This window comes from Diabrotica virgifera, chromosome 3, assembly GCF_917563875.1.
Source record: "Diabrotica virgifera virgifera chromosome 3, PGI_DIABVI_V3a".
NCBI lineage: Eukaryota > Metazoa > Arthropoda > Insecta > Coleoptera > Chrysomelidae > Diabrotica > Diabrotica virgifera.
In genome coordinates, this window is record NC_065445.1 from 118,509,017 (window position 1) to 118,532,027 (window position 23,011).

At 32.7% G+C, this 23,011-nt stretch overlaps 1 protein-coding gene across 3 annotated transcripts in view; it reads left to right on the top strand.

Annotated features, from left to right (window-relative positions):
- Nucleotides 1-23,011, top strand: part of LOC114336537 (probable multidrug resistance-associated protein lethal(2)03659) — a 98,501-nt gene that overhangs the window by 8,996 nt on the left and 66,494 nt on the right. The window contains exon 1 of one of the 3 annotated variants that reach the window (XM_050645432.1): nt 3,165-3,331. The exons of 1 other annotated variant lie outside the window; for it this stretch is intronic. In XM_050645432.1, coding sequence (XP_050501389.1) covers nt 3,255-3,331 — 77 coding nt within the window. In that variant the 5' untranslated portion in view covers nt 3,165-3,254. Of the gene's footprint in view, nt 1-3,164; nt 3,332-16,962; nt 17,108-23,011 lie in introns of those variants that run through there. One more of the 3 variants, XM_028286912.2, reaches the window with a different exon arrangement.

Consider the following 23,011-nt stretch of genomic DNA (forward strand, 5'->3'; position numbering starts at 1 on the left):
AACATAGTAGAAACAGAGTTATAGCTAATGAAAAATAAGTTCATATTCGTCAAATTATAAATTGAATACTTTAACGTGAAATAACCAAAAAATGAAGCACTTTTTGGGAAAAACTCATTACAACTTTTTTAAAGTGTTTAAAAAAGGCTTTATTTTTGTTAAAAATTCCTAGTATCAAAACTAAGCAAGTTACGCTCAAAATAAAGTTGGTCCCTTTTGTTTGGTAAAAAAATCAGGAAAATTACCCTCTAATTAACATCTCAAATGAAGTTATTCGTTACCATCTCACAAGTTGCTTTACTGGTGTGTGTATTGTTTATATGATCTGTAAATTTCATCGGCTAAAAGTTCTTATTTTTGAAAAAAAAAACTATAGTTGAAACGGCTTGAACGGGTCACTAACTAAGTGTGTATGCAAATTTAGAAACGCCAAATATTAACCAATCTTTGTCTTACAGAAAACAAAAAATACAAGATATTCAGAAAAGCAAAGCCCACTTTTTTACTGTTTGGAGATTTTTGGTACCTCTAATAATTTTTAAGTTATTTTAAAAAAAATAATTTTTTTCAAAATTAAAAATTTTACATTAAAACCAATTTTTTTCAAAATTAAGCACGTTGAATCGATGAAACTTACAGTAATATAATCGATATAAACACGCCATAAATACAGCAACTTGTAGAGCGGTAACGATTAATTTCATATAAGTTGCTAATAACTAGGAGGTGATTTTCCCGATTTTTTTGCCAAAACAAAAGTGACTAACTGTATTTTGAGCGTAACTTGCTTACATTTGATGCTAGAATCTTTTTTTATAAAAACTGAAATAAAACTTTTTAAACTCATTAAAAAAGTTGTAATAAGTTTTCTCCAAAAAGTGCTTAATTTTTTGGTTATTTCACGTTGAAATATTCTATTTGAAATTTGGAGAACATGAACCTATTTTCTTTAGCCATAACTTTGCTTCTACTAGGTAAAGAGACCTCATGCATACACCATTATTTTCAGTTTTTACAGGCTATATTTTTGCTAACAATGTTTTTTCGATAAACTATTTACTTTTTGAGTTATTTGCGAACAACCGTCTAAAAACGTGGTTTTTTTTGTTGAAAAATGAACATATTTACTCACAAATAACTCGAAAACTCTTGACTTATTGAAAAAACTGTATAGAGTAAAAGTTGCTTAGAATTAGTCAGTTTATCGAATTCCGGACTAATTTTGAACGTATGTTTTTCACCCCCGAGAAGGAGTGAAACTCACCCCAGGGCAAAAGCACACATCGGCACAATATTACTTTTTTTCTTTGACGTGTTAACTATGCGTATGCCAAATCTCATGTCAATCCAAACGGTTCTTTAAAATTTACAGCAAAACTGTCAAATAAGGTACTAGTATTAGTACAAACCCGGCGTCTACGCCATAGATATAATAACCTGTAGATTAGGCTAGCTATGCGCCGCTCTGTGCATCGATGTGTAACGCCGATATCAAGGATGCCATTGGTTAATATCCATCTTGAGTGGTCTAGCCATCTTTGTCCGTCATATGAGCGGTATCGCTTAGTAAAAAGAGATAGATAGACCACCGATCGACTGCCGCGCCTTTCGCTTTTTTGCTCAGTATGCGTTGTCTACGGTTAACATGTCTCTGGTCTACGCTGGATCTTCCGGATCTGAATTCTTGTTCATCTGATCAAGTTGCTATTTTACCGATTTTGTTGGTTAGGACTTTTGTGGTAAGCTTAAATGCGGTGTTCAGTAAATATATACCTCTATAATGGGACGTGATATAGATGAATGTGATATAGATGGGACGTGAATTGTAAATTGTAGAATTCCCTCATCTTCCTTAGTCTCAGCATCCGTATGGCTTGCAAATTGTAGAAGCCTCGGAGGTGTAACCAGAGAAGGTTCCCATTGTTTTCATTCTGGTGGGATGTAGAATAGCATTATGTTGTTTTATAAGCCATTAGAGTGAAATCTTAGGCTATTTGCTAGCAGTTGCCGCTAGGGCATCTATGCCATTTCGTTCGTTGCAATCCGGGACTGCACGTTGGGGTTTGTTTTGGTTGGATCGGGGAGAGCAGCATATGTGCCTCCTGATTAGAGATTAATAAGTTTCGAAACCGGTAGAGGTGCTTGCAGCACTCTCTGATTGGACTGGAATATGGTTCGGCTGTATTTTCGTTTTGCAACGAAATTGAAAATGGTTATTAACTTTTGATTTACATTTACTCTGTGTGGAGTATGAAGGGAACCATTATCGTTGGAACTTTACCGCGCTGAGCAGATGTGACGTGAATTGTAAATTGTAGAATTCCCTCATCTTCCTTAGTCTCAGCATCCGTATGGCTTGCAAATTGTAGAAGCCTCGGAGGTGTAACCAGAGAAGGTTCCCATTGTTTTCATTCTGGTGGGATGTAGAATAGCATTATGTTGTTTTATATGCCATTAGAGTGAAAACTTAGTCTTTTTGCTAGCAGTTGCCGCTAGGGCATCTATGCCATTTCGTTCGTTGCAATCCGGGACTGCACGCTGGGGTTTGTTTTGGTTGGATCGGCGAGAGCAGCATATGTGCCTCCTGATGAGAGACTAATAAGTTTCGAAACCGGTAGAGGTGCTTGCAGCACTCTCTGATTGGACTGGAATATGGTTCGGCTGTATTTTCGTTTTGCAACGAAATTGAAAATGGTTATCCACTTTTGACCTCTATAATTGTTGGGATCTTCTTTGTCTCCTTTCTTGAACATTGGTATCCAATACAATCAAATCCAATTAAATTCAATCTGGAGGTACAATTATAATAAAAAAAATTAAAAAAAGCATGATTTATGGTCCAAAAATACGAAAAAAATAGTAATTATTTTTAATCTGTTATCTTCACCTTTCCAAATATGCGTGACAAAAGCCATTGATACATCGATGTTCCATCTACTTTCATTTACCAACTACACAACATACCTAGTATTTTGTACATTTTATCATTATTTGATATAAAGATGATAGTGCATATCTTTAAAATTTGTATTAAACACAAAAACAATGGGTGGAATGGTTGGAATGCTTTCCTTTTTGTTTTAGTTATTAACTATAATCTTAGAAAAAATATATTTACTTATTAATATTTAATCAGACGAGAGTACTTAATATGAATGTCATTGTTCTTCTACGGACTTTGTTAAATTCGTTTCCAACAATAACATCTCATCCGTTTTATAAATCCAGTTTCTCAATGTGGTTAGTTGATCAAAATGGATCATTGTGAAAAAGTGCAACGGCCGCCCCATCCCAGGGAAAATGCAAATATATTCTCTCTTCTCACATTTGGGTAAGCTTAATGATTTTGAAATTTAAAAACATATTTTTTATATTTTTTTATATAAACCAAATTTTTTTAAAGTTAACCGCGGAAAGATCAATGGAAAATAATGATGGTGATTTATTTACAGTTTGTTTCTTCTTCTTTGAGTACCGTGCCCAAATTTTAGGCGTGAGTAGCTTCTGTAGTTCACGTAAAAATTCATCTGCTGATAAGCCACATAAGTCCATTGACGAAGTTTTCGGAGTCATGCATATTTCTTCCTACCAATTCCACTTTTACCCTCGATCTTTCCGTTGAGTATTAACTGAAGTATCCAGTATCTGCTGCATCTCATTATATGCCCCAGATATTCAAGTTTCCTGTTTTTATCATGTTCATTAAGTTACCTTCTCCTTGATCTACTCTGTTTAAGACTTCTCTGTTTGAAATGTGTTGAACACATACTATTTTGAGCATTCTACGATATGACTACATGCCGAAGGCTTCTAATTTGTTAATCATATTAACCTTCATGATCCAGTTTTCACATCCATATAGTAATACAGGGTACACATAACGTTTTAGGAACTTGATTCTTAGCTGTAAGTTCAGTTGAGAATTTAGTGTCCCGTTTATTCCACATCCTATGTATTTAAATTCGTTAACTTTTGTTATCGGTTCATTACTGACAATTAGTTGCATAGGGCCGACGCTTTGTTTACTAACCACAAGAAGTTTATGGTTTGTCTTGTTTACTAACCACAGTTTGTTAGCAGTGGCGTAGCTGACAGGCCCGTAGGGCCCGCAAAGCTGGGGGGCCCTACGTTATTAAGGGCCCCTTAAAGCCTTCAAGCTTAATACTTCCACTTTATTTAAATTCGAGACCAAAACATATTTTCCTAATAAGCATCAAAATAGGGAATTTGGAAGGAAATAATGAAGCGGGTAATTGACGTAACTCTTACTATTTTTGGGTGTAATTTAGCGTTTCGTACTTTCGTGGACATGTTGGTAGTTTAGATGAAAGTGAATCCCAAAAAGGTAATTTTTTGTCGATGGTTCTTTTACTAGATATGATCCTGTTTTAGCTAAATTAATCGATAAAAATAATAACTTAAAAAAATACTTAAGCCCCCAAATACAAAATGATGTTATAAATTTGCTGGCTCAAGAAACTGAAAACAAATTGATTAATTTAATTTAAAAAAAAAAAATAAAGGCACTCGTGGGAGTGCCGACAGAAGTGAAAACTTCTTATAGTATATAAATTACGAGCTCAATGATTTTACCCCATCCTAAAAGAAGTGCTATACCTATATCATATACGATATACGCGATGCGTATGCCCTATGCTATTTATGTATACGTACACATAATTTATATATGTACAAAATGTATTTCAGCGAAGTGATGACGGTCGCAACTTCAATACTTTTTCCCCATCCAAGAAGTGCACAACGTCCCTAAAGAAATTTTCAATTCAAAAATTTATTTCGTCGAAGTGATAACGGTCGCTAATTTACTATTTTTACATGCGATGATGGTAGCTAATTTAATACTTTTTTACATCGAAAAAGTGCACAAAGTTCCTAAATAAGTTTCACTTCAAATATTTATTTTGTCGAAGCGATTACAGCCCTAATTCAATACTTTTCCTTCATACAAAAAGTGCACTAAAAATTTAACAATTTTTCTTTATGCAAAAAGTGCACAACGTCCCTCAAGATGTTTTTACTTAAAAAATTTATTTCTTTGAAGCAATCAAGGTTCGCTAATATAATATTTTCCCCATCCAAAAAGTGCACAACGTCCCTCAAAAAGTTTCCACTTCAAAAATTGATTTCATCGAAGCGATGACGGTCGCTAATTTAATACTTTTTTACATCGAAAAAGTGCATAACGTCCATAAATAAGTTTCACTTCAAATATTTATTTCGTCGAAGCGATGACGGTCCCTAATTCAATACTTTTCCCCCATCCAAAAAGTGCACAACGTTCCTAAAGAAGTCTTCACTTCAAAAATGTATTTCGTAGAAGCGATGACGGTCGCTAATTTAATAATTTTTCCCGATCCAAAAAGTGCACAACGTCCCTAAAGAAGTTCTCACTTCAAAAATTTATTTCGTCAAAGCGATAAAGGTCGCCAATTTAATACTTTTTCCCATCCAAAAAGTGCACAACGTCCCTAAAGAAGTTTTTACTTCAATGAATATACGTACAAAATTTATTTCGCTGAAGGGATGACGGTCGCCATGACGGTCGCGAAATAAATACTTTTCCCTATCGAAAAATAGGTTTTACATTTATTTTAAATTTAAATACTTCTATACAATTTATGTATAGATACACATAATATAGATACGTACAAAATTTACTTCGTCGAAAAGATGACGGTCGCTATGACGGTCGCGAAATAAATATTTTTTTTCTCCATCCTAAAATAGGTTTGACATTTATTTTAAATTTAAATACTTCTATACAATTTATATATACATACAAATAATATATAGCATAAGCAATGACGGTCGCAATGACGGTCGCGAATTCAATGATTTTTCCGTATCCAAAAATCGCACAACGTCCCTAAAGAAGTTTTCACTTCAAAAATGTTTTTATTCAATAATTATTGATACCACTCAAGATATTTCGAAACACGATCAGCTTAATTATATTTTCCGATATGTAACTTGCGATGAAAATAATTTATCTTCTAAAGCAGAAGTTGTTGAAAGTTTTTTGGGATATATTCGCATGTTAGACTAAAGTGAAGAAGGTCTTATAAATGCAATTTTAAAATGTATACAATCAAAGCACCTTTCCGTACACAACTGCAGAGGAAAGGGGTATGATGGGGCAAGCGTTATGAGTGGTGTATATTCAGGCGTATAAAGGCGTATTAACTGATATTGAAAAATCAGCTTCCTATGTTCATTGTGCATCCCATAATCTGAACCTAGTGTTGAATGATGCTGTTGTTGGTGTACAGGAGTTGGTTTCTTTAGGATATAATTAAGAAGATTATGTTTTTTTTTAGTGCAAGTATTAAAAGATAGGATGTACCTACGATGTACTATTATGACTTTGGATCCATCGCGTTTGTCAAAACTTAAAAGGTTATGTGAAACCCGGTGGTCATCCAGACATGATGCTGTTATGGCTTTGCGTCGAGCTTAGTAATGCAATCTTTAACGAAAATTTCATTGCTGAACGATGAAAAATTATAAGTTAATGCATTATTAGAGAATATGAATAATTTCAAATTTGTCGTTAACATTACTATTCTATCTAAAATACTTAACTTTATTAATCTAATATCAACACTTTTGCAATCTGAAACGGCAGAGTTAACGGTCGCCCTTCAAATTTTTGAAAAAACTCGTGATAATCTTCTAGAAATGAAAAATTCGTTTTCGGAAACTTTAGCAAAAACAGCAGGAATAGCAGAATAGTGGGGTAATATACCGAAATTTAAAAATAAACGGATAAAACGTATTAAAAAATTTTACGATGAGCTCAGCTGCGACGAAAAAATAACTTTTAACAAAAAACGTTTTGTAGTTAATGTTTTCAAAGTAAATTTAGATATAATATTGCAACAACTTACTAATAGTCCAGGGCGCATCTGTTTTGAGATGGACGTTGAGAGGTGACTCAAATTCTTTTGCAGAAATTGCTTGAAAATAACTCAAATAATAATATTTGAGTTATCCTCCCACTCAAAAAGGTCCGGAACATTGTTTAAATAATCAAAATTTTAAAAAAATGAAGGAAAAATTCGATGTTTTTCTTCGTTTTTTGATTATAACTTTAAAAGTGTTCATTTTCGAGAAAAGTTGTACTAACGTAAAAGTTGCGTAATTAAATTTTCTACAATATAGAGTTGGTTAAAAGTTTACAAAATAGTCATCCTAGTTGCAAAATAGCAATACTTGCGAAAAAACCATACAAAAACAAGTATTCGCATTTTACGTTTTTCAACCATTTATGCTACACTTGGGACCTTTATATTTCATCCAAAAAACCTTTATGATACAGTAAAATAATACTGTAAATTTCATTAAGATCGGTTTAATAAATTTTGCAAAATAAATTTTCCAATCCAGCTTTCGCAAAAAAATTCATTTTTTCAAAATGTTACAGGACTGAAAATAAAGCAGATAGCAAGTTGAAATTTTTTTTGATTATAGAAGTGTACCGTACCTTTCATTTGAAATTTGCAAAATTAAAATCGATTAATTACCACGGCGTCAGAAAAATTTTTAAATAAAGATTCATTTTTGGTGCTACGCGCAGGACAGCGGTGTTCGATTCACACAAGTTGATTTCCACCAAAATTTCTTCCAATCTTTATCTAATATATTATTTTCTTACTTTATATTTTGTTGTATTTTAATATTTTAATTCCAAAAAAATCAAACTAATTTTATTATTGTTTGTGAAATATTGTTTAAACAATTGCATATGTTTCAAAATAATAAACTTTTATTCTCTAAGTTAAAATATATGAACAAAGAAAATTTTTGCTAATAAAAGTGTTATTTCAAATGACAAAGTAGGTATGTGTTTTTATTTTGCAATAAACAAATTTATTTATTTATATCGAAATGTAATAAAAATTAAAATGTATCAATCATTATCAAAGGTCACTAGAATGCCCAATCAGAGCAAACTATCCGCTGTCCTGCGCGTAGCACCAATAATTAATGTTTAATTAAAAAAAAATCCTGACGCCGTGTTGTTAATTAATTTTAATTTTACAAAATTGCAAATGAAAGGTACAGTACACTTCTATGCGCAAAAAAAATTTCAACTTGATATTTGCTTTATTTTCAGTCCTTTAACATTTTGAAAAAATGAATTTTCTTTGCGAAAGCTGGATTGCAAAATTTATTTTGCAAAATCTATTGAACCGATCTTAAGAGGATCGGTACGTATTTTCGGCTGCAATGCTATTCAAATGGGGATTCATTTTTTTCGAATCCTGAGAAAACTAATAAGTATTTTTGAAAAATTTAAACGCAGAATGAAAGATTACGTTCTTACCGAGGGCCGAAAGTCCCTGAAAACTTCTGTAATGTTTATTTTAATAAGTTACAGGGGTGAAAATCTAAGAGAAAATTTAGTGTGATTTTAGTTTCAAATATATCATTCAAAATAAACTTTTTATTTATTCTAAGGGACTTTCGGCCCTCGGTAGTAATTTAGTCTTTCATTCTGCGTTTAAATTTTTCAAAAATATTTATTGGTTTTTTCAGGATTCGAAAAAAATGAACACAATGGGGGCTATGCTGTATCATTTACGTAAACCGATTACGTACGGTAAACTCGAATTACAGGCTGTAATCTTGTGTGTAAAATCGGTATGCTGTATCAATGATATCCAAGGGGTTGCCTACCTTCGTATGTAATTTCTTTTACGCGTAAACGTAATTTTAAACTTTTCTAAACAAAAATTACTTGCCGTTTAGTTTGGTTATGTGAAAATGTTTATGTTATATTAATAAATATTGTTATTTTTATTTGTGAAACAAAGTTGTTTGTGTGATAGACTTGTATTTGATATTTAGTTTAATTGGTTTAGTGTTTAATTTTTAAGTGATTTTATAGTTGTTTAGTACTTCAATATATTATATCATAAAATGAATTTTTGTTTTTGTTCTAAGTAGCTTCGACTATTTCCTACTAACACTACATCATCAGGATACAGTAAGTACCAGGGAATGTAAAGTTGTGCTCACAACGAGGCGCCGACCCTCGCTCCCTGGTATCCCTCGTACCATATCATGGATCGCCCGATGCATTATGTTAAGTGCGATGAGATCGTTCACGAAAATGAAGAGTAGTAGAATACTCTGTTCTAGGCGAGGATACCATCCTTTGGTCTCCTTAGTGAGTGCACCCTTACCCTGCTAGGCCTGGATCCCACGTACCAAAAAAAAGTTGATTAATAGCAAGCTGAAAATTTGCTAATAGGGCTTTTCATCAATTGTCATTTGTTTCGAGTTCCTGTCATATGTTATATAATATTAATATAGGGCTTTTCATTCAGTCATTTGTTTCGAGCTTCTGTCATGTGTCACATAATATTAATATATCTATGTCATACGTTATTGGCATATACCAATGATACAAAGACGTAGATATATTAATATAATATGACACATGACAGAAGCTCAAAACAAATGACAATCGATGAAAAGCCCTATACACGGATTATACGGCATATGACAGAAGCTCGAAACAAATGACTGTGAATGAAAAGCCCTATAGCTTAACAAACTTTGATGTACGCAAACACTGGAAGTTTTAATTGTGGAACAGTTTAAAAATTTGGAACGTAGATTACTAAAACTCCCGTGTATTTTGTCAGACAGAACATCCAATTGATTTGTTACCCTTTCATTAAACTCTCATGCAAAAATCAGACTGATATTACTAACCAACATGATTTCTGTCATTTGACATGTTCTTGTTCCACTCATTAAAATGCCCAGTTGGTGATAAACACCAGTCTGATTTTTGCATGAGAGTAATGAAATGGAAATAAATCAATTGGAAGTTCTGTCCGACAAAATACATGGAACGTTTTCAAAGTCTGACGTTCCAAATTTTTAACTTATTCCACAATTAATACTTCCCCTGTTCCCATACATCAAAGTTTGTCTGACTAGACACTGTTAATCTATTAACAAATAATTTTCAGCTAGCTATTAATCAACTTTTTTTTGGTACGCATTATCCAGGTCTATGCAGTTCCCTTGTTTACTGATCCAAAACTAATGAGTATAAATAAGAACTGAGTACTTACTGTGCCTCTCCCATATTTTCATGAAGTGTCTAAGTAGTTTTATGACTCTGTAGTTTGTTCATTATTGTATTTTTTTTTTGTTTTTATAAACGGGTACAAATATACTGCTTCTCCATTCGTTTAGCATTTGTCCAACTTCCATAATTCTATTAAATAAACGTATTAGCCAACTTATTCCTGCCTCTCCTAATGGCTTCCACATTTCCCCAGGAATATCCTCTGATTCCTTTATTTTTTGAAGTGCTTGAACCACTTCCTTATGGTCAGTGCGAGTTGACAGTAAAATCAAGTAGGAAGTATATATCAGCACGTCTCGCAACAAGGATGGAAAAAATACAGTATGTTTAAGATATACTATGTGAAGACAGACACATGTCTCTGACTCATTAGCTATCATCAGTACAGTATAGCCAAGTTAGAATAGGTCTGCGTTAACCTTTCCTTGTTTGAAAAACTCTAAACATTGATTGTTTGAAACATTCCGCATTCCTTTCCTCGGGTAGCTGTAGCTTCCTCCTTGGATGTGTTAGTTGTTGCTCTGGAATCGTTAGGATCTTCTAACATTATTGTCACAAATTGGTTGCATTGCTTCTGTAGTGATCTTTTCCCAAGCTAGCATACACCTCTAGTAAATATAGTGGTATAGCATACAGAAATGTAGATAAACTGATAATGTTGATTTGTAAACAAAACATCTTCACTAAATGGGTGAAAAAGCTGAATTCTTTGTGTCTGTTATCTGTATTTTGATGTTGCAGTCATTAAGTTAAGGGGCAGAATAAAAAAAAACTCTGTAGACACATTAACGGACACACTTCACATGTAGTCACATCTTCTTAAGGAGTGACTTCATATGCAGTTGTGTCAGTGAATGTTGTTCTGAAGCTATTTTAATATCAAGCTTTCGCAAAATTTATTTGTTTCATCAAGTCTAAAATAAATTTATAATTCTTTTCTCAGTAAATACAATGAAATTAAGACAAAAAAGCATTGTATTAAAGAAGCATAAAAACTTACAACATGAGCTTAGTCGATTAAATTTTAAACATTATCACTAAACATAAAAAATATAAGATTGTTAATCTAGTAGTAATTACAATGTTTTATTTAATTTTATATCACAGTAATAGTTTTTGGCACTGAAATATCTCATAAAAACGGATTACTGGTTGTCTCGTAATCCATCTCGTAACTGAAGTCACTCTAGATTTAAATTATGTCTTTCTGCCACAGCATTTAAGTACATAAATAACCGATTTACAAAATTCATCTTTTCAAAATATAAACATTAAACTTAAAAACAAGCAAAAAGTTGGGTTAACATGAATTAACTGACAGTCAGGACATGACAGAACCCTAAATAACATGATACGTAATTTTTTTGATACATCATACTACTTTATACACTTATGTTTTGACGACTGTAATCTGATGAACGTAATTCTGAACTTTACACATGTACGTAATCACTTTACGTAAAGGATACAGCATAGCCCCCAATGCCGTGGTAATATTTTCCAAATCTATCTTTGTCTTACAACGCACTCAGCCGAATATAATATTGTCAGCATATATTGTCCGTCAGACACTGACAATCAGTGACAATTTTAAATATTTGACATTGCATCGGGAATATGTTCAGTTATTGATTAAATATTATTGATATATAGTGTATTTGATAAATAATTTATTTAAGACGTGAACTTAATAAAAAGTTATTTATTGTGTATTATTTATGGAAGATCCAAGCAGAGAATACATCAGGATAATATATTCTGTGATCCAAGTATTTTGTTGTTAAAGATGTTCAAAATTGTAAGCGTTCCATAACAATATATTATTAAAAAATCACTTTAACACTTTTCCTCTTTTCTCGATTGAGTATTAGTCTTTGTTGTACAAATAAATTATTACGATCACTGAATACATAGTTAGTGAAAAAATTATCACATTTATTAACTGAATTAATAATTTGCAATTATAAAAATAACAGTTATCCAAGAACATTCAAAACCCATCTCTTTAAATTAATGATGACATTTTCAAGTAGAATGACATTGTAGTAATGTTTACATATCCATACCAGTGTGAATTTTACTACACGTAATTTGCCGTGTAAAGACAGAAAAAGTAGGGATACACGTAAAATATTTGCGAATTATGTACCCATAGCCTTAATGAAATTTACGGTATTGTTTTACTGTATCATATAGTTTTCTGGGTGAAATATAAAGGTCCTAAATGTAGCATAAATGGTTGAAAAACGTAAAATGCGAATACTTGTTTTTGTATGGTTTTTTCGCAATTATTGCTATTTTGCAACAAGGGTGACTATTTTTTAAATTTTTAACCAATTCGATATTGTAGGAAATTTAATTACGCAACTTTTATGTCAATGTCAATACAACTTTTCTCGAAAATGAATACTTTTAAAGTTATAATCAAAAAACGAAGAAAAAAATCGAATTTTTCCTTAATTTTTTGACATTTTGATTATTTAAACAATGTTCCGGACCTTTTTGAGAGGGAGGATAACTCAAATATTATTATTTGATTTATTTCCAAGCAATTTCTGCAAAAAAATTTGAGTCACCTCTCAACGTCCAAATGTACTAATATTTTTACAGATGCGCCCTGGTCTATAATAGGTTTGTCCGATTAAGATTCATGTATAATAGGTTTTCACGTCTATTCCCAAAAAATCTATTAACACTAACTAATGAAGACTTATTAAAGAAAGGCCAAATATTGGTATTTACACATATTTTAGTAATTATACTGTTATTAGTTATTAGTAGTAATTACACTGTTATGTTTATAATACGGGGGCTCATAAAATTTGTCGCGGGTGGACCCCGCAATCTTCAGCTACGCCACTGTTTGTTAGACCAGGGCATTTAGGAAAAAATTAATCGATTTTTAGGCCATTACGCCGGACGCCGCCAGGAAAAAGGTCGACAATAAAAAATGGGTGGAAACGCATAATACGCCATCAGAACCGACCCCACGGAGCATCTGGTGCCCATGGTTACTGCGAAGGCACGTAATCTGGAGCTTCGGGGGTTTTCGGCTCTAAATTAATATAATACAGATTACTCGGGGGATTTTGGGGTTGCCGAACACGAATATAACATCAGAACCGACCCTCGGAGTACCTTGTCCCAGGGTGACTGCTATTCACGTCATCTTCTGTAATTTAGAGGCTTTCCGACACTAAATTAATCCAAACCTAGACCCCAAACACCCCCGAGTCATCTGTTTCCATCAATTTAGTGCCGAAAACCCTCGAAACTCCAGGGCACCAGGTGCTTTGGTGGGTTGGTTTTGATGGCGTACTCATGTTCAGCTACTCCAAAAACTCCCGAATAACAAAATAACAAAATATGGCCATTAAAATATTGATTTTGACATGTTTATGCATTTTAGATGCCTTTTATGCACTGTACATGTTACTATGCAGTTTCATCCATTTTTCTATTTCTTCTTCTTCTTCTTCTTCATGTGTCTTGTCCGTTGCGGACGTTGGCTATCATCATAGCAATTTTAATTTTGTTTGCGGCGTTTCTGAATATCTCGATCGGTGTTAGTCCAAACCATTGGCGTACGTTTTGAAGCCATGAGTGTCTTCTTCTTCCGGGTCCGCGTTTGCTTTCTATTTTACGCTGTATTATCAGTTGGAGTATATGATATTTATCATGTCTCATAATATGACCGAGGTATTCAAGTTTCCGTTTCTTAATTGTGAAAGAGATTTCTTTTTGCTTTCCCTTTCTGCGCAGTACCTCTACGTTGGTGGTGGATATTTCTTTTGCCCATTTATTTTTCTATTTACACCAGTCAATGAGAGCAAAACAGGATATTACCTCCGAATTCTATCCTACTACATGGATTTTGATGAAATTTTTTTAAGCGCCTTTCTTATCTCCCAATTCAAAGTCTACCATATACCAATGTGCGCTTTTATCTTGGGGGTGGTACCACCCCTTCTCGGGGGTGGCAATTCTTTTGCCAAAATAACCACGAAAGTGGCTAGAGAACTTAATTCTAAGCAAAAAATGTTCTATAATTTTTTTTTGAAAACTCAATACTCTGCAGTTATTAGTGGTTGACCATTTGTCATTTTCATTGAAAAATGTCACTTTTTTTAGGACGGTTCTTTGCGAATACCTTAAAAATTATGCCTTTAATGAAAAAAATTATATGAAACATTTTTGTAGCTTATGAAAAATCAAAGAGATTCGTTTCTTCATAAATCTTCTAGTTATAATACAAAAAAAGATATGGTAGGTGAAAGAGATTTTTGTTGATGCATGCTCAAATCGGTGTGTTCAACTTACAATAACAGAGAAATGGTCGATTTTGTGGGTATAATGCTACTAATATATTTTCTAGTCTTTGAAATGACCTTTAAAGCGAGCACTTCTAAATATCGGTTACATTCAAACTAGCGAGGTATGGTGCAAAAAAAATTGATGACTAATTTATTTTAAGATAAAATGCGAAGTCCATTTAACACCTCATCCACCAGATTTATATGTATCGTTTTTCTTCTATAATACCTTTTATTATAGTGTTATTTCTATGTTCAAAAAGTTGGATGGGTTTAAAATAAATGGTTTTTGAGAAAAATAAGATAAAATTATAGAGCGGATTTTAAAAGTTTCTTAAAAAGCTTTTTTCTCCATGTAACTCGAAAATGATAAAGAGTACAGTAATGAAAGTCAAAACAAAATTATTAGGTATCTAAAAAAAAAATCAACATTTTTGTACTATTTTATTTTTTTGTATTTCATCATTTTCGAGTTACATCTCTTCATTTCGTTACATTCTCTTTATCTATAATTTGATCTTATTTTCCTCAAAAACCCTTTATTTTAATTTTAACAAATTATTTAATTTGTTTTAATTGTGGAACAGGTTAAAAATTTAGAACGTCAGACTACGAAAACCTTCCATGTATTTTGTAGGACAGAACTTTCAATTGCTTTGTTACCATTTCATTAAACTTTCATGCAAAAATCAGACTGCTATTTACTACCAGCATAATTAATGCCATTTGACATGTTTTACGTGTCGGACTTATTAAAATGCCTAACATATTTGTCGGACAAACATTTTTTCATATATTATATAAAGTCTGCTATTGAATAAACTTAAAAACAACCTGCTACCTTTCACAATCATAAATTTGTCAGGATGACATGTTCCACAATTAAAATCAGGTTCCACAATTAAAACTTGCGCTGTTCCAGTGTTCCCATACATCAAAGTTTGTCCGACTAGACACCGTTAAGCTATTAACAAATTTCAGCTTGCTATTAATCAACTATTTTTTGGTACGCGGGATCCAGGCCTATAATAGCCGAGGAAATTAAGCAATGAACCTTCCGAATTTTTGCAGTTAGATGAATCTCAATGAAATTTTCTGCATTCGATTCGTAAGCGCCCTAGGAAACTTTGTAATTGTAAACAAAATTAATGCATTTCGATGCAATGAAAAATGATAAAGGACCCCGCAGAAACCTTATGGGAAATGGAGCTCTATCAAATGTTCTGAAACTTTGGGTTCTGGTAGTACTTGATGTGTAGAACAAAAGACTCAGTGGGTGCATAGCTCCAAAAATCATGGTTTTAAGATATGATATAAGCCTCTGAAGTTATAGATACAGTGAGGACGTTTGAGTTGGAATAAAATAATTTTATCGACAATGGGTGAGAATGGACTCTGGAGATAAATATTTGGTGGTTATTTCACGTTGAAATATGCTATTTGAAATTTGGATAATATGAACCTATTTTCTTTAGCCATAACTCTGCTTCTACTAGGTATAGAGATCTCATGCATACACCATTATTTTCACTTTTTTACAGGCTATATTTTTGCTAACAATGTTTTTTCGATAAAATACTTACTCTTTGAGTTATTTGCGAAAAACCGTCTAAAAACGTGGTTTAATTTGTTTAAAAATGAACATATTCACTCACAAATAACTCGAAAACTATTGACTACTACTAGTATTAGTACAAATACGGCGTCTACGCCATGGATATAATAAGCTGTAGATTAGGCTAGCTATGGGCCGCTCTGTGCATCGAGGTGTAACGCCGATATCAAGGACGCCATTGGTCAATATTCATTTTTAGTGGTCTAGCCATCTTTGTCCGTCATATGAGCGGTATCGTTTAGTAAAAAGAGATAGATAGACCACCGATCGACTGCCGCGCGTTACGCTTTTTGCTCAGTATAACTTGTCTACGGTTAACATGTCTCTGGTCCTGGTCTACGCTGCATTTTCCGGATCTAAATTCTTGTTGTTTATCTGATCAAGTTGTTATTTTACTGATTTTGTTGGTTAGGACTTTTGTGGTAAGCTTAAATGCGGTGTTCAATAAATTTATACCTTTATAATTGTTGGGGTCTTCTTTGTCTCCTTTCTTGAATATTGGTATCCAATACAATCAAATCCAATTAAATCCAATCTGCAGGTCCAATTATAATAAAAAAATTAAAAAAGCAAGATTTATGGTCCAAAAATACGAAAAAAATAGTAATTATTGTTAATCTGTTATCTTCACCTTTCCAAATATGCGTGACAAAAGCCATTGATACATCGATGTTCCATCTACTTTCATTTACCAACTACACAACATACCTAGTATTTTGTACATTTTATCATTATTTGATATAAAGATGATAGCGCATATCTTTAAAATTTATATTAAACACAAAAAACAATGGGTGAAATGGTTGGAATGCTTTCCTTTTTGTTTTAGTTATTAACTATAATCTTAGAAAAAATATATTTACTTATTAATATTTAATCAGAATTTTAAAACGAATTTGTTAAAATTCGTTTCCAATAATAACATCTCATCCGTTTTATAAATCTAGCTTGTCAATGTGGTTAGTTGATCAAAATGGATCATTGTGAAAAAGTGCAACGGCCGCCCCATCCCAGGGAAAATGCAAATATATTCTCTCTTCTCACATTTGGGTAAGCTAAAATGATCTTGAAATTTAAAAGCATATTTATATTTTTTCATATAAACCGAACTTTTTTAAAGTTAACCGCGGAAAGAACCAATGAATGGAAAATAATATATAGTTTCTTCTTCTTGAAGTACCGTGCCCAAATTTTAGGCGTTGGTAGCTTCTGTAACAGTTTTCCGATATCGTTCTCGATCTTGCGCGGCACGTAACAATTCATCTGCTGATAAGCGAGATAAGTCCCTTGACGAAGTTTTCGGAGCCATGCATATTTCTTCCTACCAATTCCACTTTTACCGTCGATCTTTCCGTTGAGTATTAACACTGATAGTCCAGTGTAATAAGGGTTTTCTCGGGACACTCAAAGATCCAGGTAGCTGACTACTTTTTTAATTATTGTAGATCTATAGGAAGAAAACCTACCTGTTTCCTGCCTAGAGCTCGCGTCCGTTTTTAATTATTAACAATTTAGTGCAAAAATCGCGATTTTTTTGATTTTTTGCACGCTATTCAAAAGCTAAATAGGTGACATAAAATTACAAAATTAAGTTTTTTAGAACATTGAAAAACCTTCAAAATGCCGATTTTTTAAAGTTAAAAAGTTAATTTTTTGCTACGCAAACCGCAAAGTAAATGAAAATCGTTATTTGTTAATAACTTTTACTAAAACTACCTTAGAACTTTTGTGTTTCACCAAAAGTTGGGTATTGGTATTGGTGTACTTAACAAACTTTCAAAATTTGAGACCGATCCATTAATTAGTTTAAGAGTTATTCTATTTGTTTATCCCAGAAACCTTTATTTTGCAATAAGATAAGACAGAAAATAATGAAGATAGGGCAATTCTGAGTATGCTAAATGAAAGTAGAAGAGTCATAGTATCAAAATGTATTAAAAAAAAGATAAAAAAAATAATTAATATAGTCAAAAATCTTAATGCCAAATTTTTGAAATTTTGTAGTTTATAAATATTTAGAATAACTTTAAAAATGTTGTCCGTAGAAACTTTTTTTTTATATATTCGAAAAGATAGTATTTTAACACGACTTTTCAAATAAAAAAAAATTAGCCTGGGTTCATTTGGGACAAAGTTCGCCATATGTTTTTTTTAATTCGCAGGTAATTTGTTTATAATAATTAAGGAATCTCATTAATGCCATTTTAAAGAATGGGATTTGTATTTTTTCTTAAAAAATTTGCACAAACATTGTACCTTCACAGCACCCTCTACTATTTTTCAAAAATGTAGTTCAAACGATTACTAGGGGGAACTTACAAATCCATCGAGTTAAAATACCGAAAAAGCAATTTCAAAAGAATATAATTTTCTGTATCTCCGGATCAACTCAACGGATTTTGATCTTTCTTTTTTTAATTTGTATGTAATTTCTACGTACATTACAAATATGCAATTTGTTTATAAATTTATTAATTAATAAACAGTATAATTTGTTTAAAAAATTCTAAAAAAATACTTTTTTTACAAAAACCAATTTTTTTAATCATAGTATCATTAATGATCATAGAAAAAGTTAAAGTACACTTTAATAAATAAATGATTTTTATTAGATAATTATTTATTGAAGATAATTTATTTATTAAAGTATAACTTAACTTTTTCTATGATTAATAACGATAGTATGATTAAAATCATGGATTTTTGGGAAAAAATTATTTTTTCAAAAATTGTTTAAACAAATTAAACTGTTTATTAATTAATTACAGAAAAATTACTTGCAAATTAAAAGAAGAACGATCAAAATATATTCAGTAGATCCCGAGATATAGAAAATGATAGTAGTTTTAAGTTGCCTTTTTTAGTTTTTGAACTCGTGCATTTGTCGGCTCCCAGCTCCCCCTTCACTTACCACGACTAGTCACCAATTGAACTACATTTTTAAAAATTCGTGTAAAATACCAGCTTTTCTAATATGTAAAATGATTTTTTCTACGGACAATATTTTTAAAGTTATTCTAAATGTTTATAAACTACAAAATTTCACAAATTTGGCATTAGGATTTTTGACTATATTAGATAATTTTTTTTATATTTTTTTAGTTCATTTTGATAGTCTCAGATTTCTACTTTCATTTGGCATACGCAAAATTGCGCTATCTTCATTATTTTCTGTCTTATGTTATTGCAAAAGGTCTCTGGGATAAATAATTAGAATAACTCTTAAACTAATTAATGGATCGGTCTCAAATTTTGTTTGTTTGTTAAGTATCCCAATACCCAACTTTGGGTGAAACACTAAAGTTCTAGTAAAGTTTTAGTAAAAGTTATTAACAAATAACGATTTTCACTTATTTTGCAGTTTGCGTAGCAACAAATTAACTTTTTAACTTTAAAAAATCGGCATTTTGAAGGTTCTTTTAATGTTCTAAAAAATTAAATTTTGTAATTTTATATCAACTACTTAGCTTTTAAATGGGGTGCAAAAAATCGAAAATATCGCGATTTTTGCACTCAATTGTTAATAATTAAAAAACGGACGCGAGCTCTAGGCAGGAAACAGGTAGGTTTTCTTCCTATAGGTCTACAATAACTAAAAAAGTAGTCAGCTACCTGGATCTTTGAGTGTCCCGAACATGGTCTATTGCTAGCTTATTACCCTGGAGTATGAAGTATCCAGCATCTGCCGCCTTTCATTGTATGCCCCAGATATTCAAGTTTCCTGTTTTTATCATATTCATCAAGCTACCTTCGCCTTGATCTATTCTGTTTAAGTTTGAAATGTTTTGAACACATAATATTTTGAGCATTCTACGATATGACCACATACCGAAGGCTTCTAATTTGTTTATCATATTAACCTTCATGATCCAGTTTTCACATCCATATAGTAATACAGGATACACATAACGTTTTAGGAACTCGATTATTAGCTGCAAGTTCAGTTGAGAATTGCTCAGAATAGATCTAAGTTTCATAGATGCTCGTCTTGCAATTATTTCTATACGAGTTTTAATTTCTTCATCAGAATTTAGTGTCCCGTTTATTCCACATCCTAGGTATTTAAAATGGTTAACTTTTGTTATCGGTTCATTACTGACAATTAGTTGCATAGAGCCGACGCTTTGTTTACTAACCACAAGAAGTTTATGGTTTGTCTTGATTACTAACCACAGTTTGTTAGACCAGGGCATTTAGGATAATATTAATCGATTTTTAGGCCATTACGTCGGATAACGCCATGAAAAAAGTCTACACTAAAAAAAAGTGGGTGGAAATGCATAATACGCCTAATACGCCATCAGAACCGACCCCACGGAACATATGGTGCCCATGGTTACTGTGAAGGCACGTAATCTGGAGCGTCGACGGTTTTCGGCTCTAAATTAATATAATACAGATTACTCGGGGGATTTTGGGGTTGCCGAACACGAATATAACATCAGAACCGACCCTCGGAGTACCTTGTCCCAGGGTGACTGCTATTCACGTGATCTTCTGGAATTTAGAGGCTTTCCGACACTAAATTAATCCAAACCTAGACCCCAAATGCCCCCGAGTCACCTGCTTCCATCAATTTAGTGCCGAAAACCCTCGAAACACCAGAAGATGTAACTTAGCACACTTAGCAGTAATTCTGGGCACCAGGTGCTTTGGTGGGTTGGTTCTGATGGCGTACTCATGTTCAGCGACTCCAAAAATCCCCGAATTACAAAATAACAAAATATGGCCATTAATATACTGATTTTGACATGTTTATGCATTTTGGATGCCTTTTATGCACTGTAAATGTAATTATGCAGTTTCACCCATTTTTCTATTTACGCCAGTCAATGAGAGCAAAACAGGATATTACCTCCGAATTCTATCCTACTGCATGGATTTTAATGAAATTTTGGGAACAGCCTCTATTTATCTCCCAATTCAAAGTCTACCCTATGCCGATGTGCGTTTTTATCTTGGGGGTGGTTCCCACCCCTTCTCGGCGTTGGCAAAAGATAGACAACCAAACAGAGATAAGAAACTTGGCAGGTTGCGAAGTGGTCAGACAATTTAATTACTTAGGCTCCGTTATTACTAACAGTGGAGGATGCGAAGGCGAGATTCGTAGGCGCATCATAATGGCCAGATCGGCAACAGCCAAACTCACAAAAATATGGAAGAACACTGGCATTACAAAAAACGCAAAATTACGCCTTGTTCGAGCATTAATATTTTTTATCGCCACCTACGCTTCAGAGACTTGGACCATGAAAAAGCAGATTCAAAGCGTATAATGGCATTTGAAATGTGGGTCTGCCGTATAATGTTGCGCATACCATGGACCGCATATCGCACAAATAATTCAATACTAGCAGATTTAACTAACATAAAAACTAGACTCACCACAACTATCAACCAAAATATATTGAGATAGAAAAAAAAGCATGGGACGAATGATAGTTGAAGGCAACGTAGAGGGCAAAAGATCCAGAGGAAGATCTCCAGTATGATGGTCGGACCAAATAAAGGACATATGACTGGTTACTCATTCTCCGAAGCAAAACAACACGCACGGGAGAGAGATAATTGGACAGAAATAGTCAAACAAATTACATGACCCCACTACATAGATACGAAAGAAAAAAGATAGAGGAGTAGGAGGATCTTAACAGAAATGCTGTAGAATGATATTTTTTCTAAATTAATTGGTTGAAATAAACACACTGCTTACACACATTATGATATAAATCATTTTGACAATAATGTTATTACATACTTAGTTACATTTAACTGTCACAAATATAATAACTAGATCAAACAGGAGATATTTTTTTATGTGATAAATTGTCAACGTTAAACTATTGCATTTAAATTTCCTAGAAGTATTCACTATCGGCTTGATTTATACGACAAAGTCAGTATTTACTAAGAATTTAGATGATTTTCAACTTTAAAGTATTATTCTTTTAATATAATGATTATTTTATTTAATCTTACGACAACTGTGATTTATGATATGAAAGTAGAATACTTTTAGGGATTTGATATCAGTAAGTTATCAAATATCACTAGAAATTATACTTCTTAAATCTGACTGGGAAAAAAGGAACTATGATCATAATATTTTATAATGATTTTGAGTATAATTTAATGCCTGTTTTGACATTCTCATCACCAACAGAGATTAATTACTAAAGAGTAGGAGAAGACATCTAAACAGAATTATACAAAAGTAAAAAAAAACATAATGAGCAACCAAGAATCAGAATTGATGACTGATATATCAACAGACGAAATAAGAAATTCATTAAAGAAAATAAAAAAATAAAGCTCCGGAAGAAGATAATATCGTTATAGAAGTCGTAAAGATTGGAGCAGGCAGACTTTTAGAGAATACAAAGGAACTGCTCAAATTATGTCTGTGCACCAAAGTGAAACACCTACAGTATTACACAGTGCACTTACAATTTTATTACAAAAAGGGCGATCCAACAAACGTCGAGAATTACAAAGCCATAGGACTGTTCAACCCCATCTTCAAAAGTACCATGCTAAATTATCTAAGAAAGAAGACATACGACCAATGGGTGCTTCCAGTTATGACTTACGGCGCCGAAATACTTTTGTTAACCCTGACCATATCAACCAAACAGTCACTAGTTGGACTGACTCTCAGAGACAGGGTAGCGTGGTTAAAGTGTAATTGGGCATGGGGTCATAATGAACGACGGGTGGTGGACCCAAAATATTACAGTGTAGCAACTATGAGCAAACAGAAGAAGTAGAGGTAGACCACTTACACGATGGATAAACGACGCCAAAAGGATCGTTGGGAATTGGTCGCAGGAAGCACAACGCTGAGATCTGAGATTTTTTCCTAGGTGACGTCTGAAGATACTTCCTTATAGTAATCTAACTCTAATTCCAAAAGTGAGGAACACTACTCTTGGAAAAATTATATTAGGTTTTGTG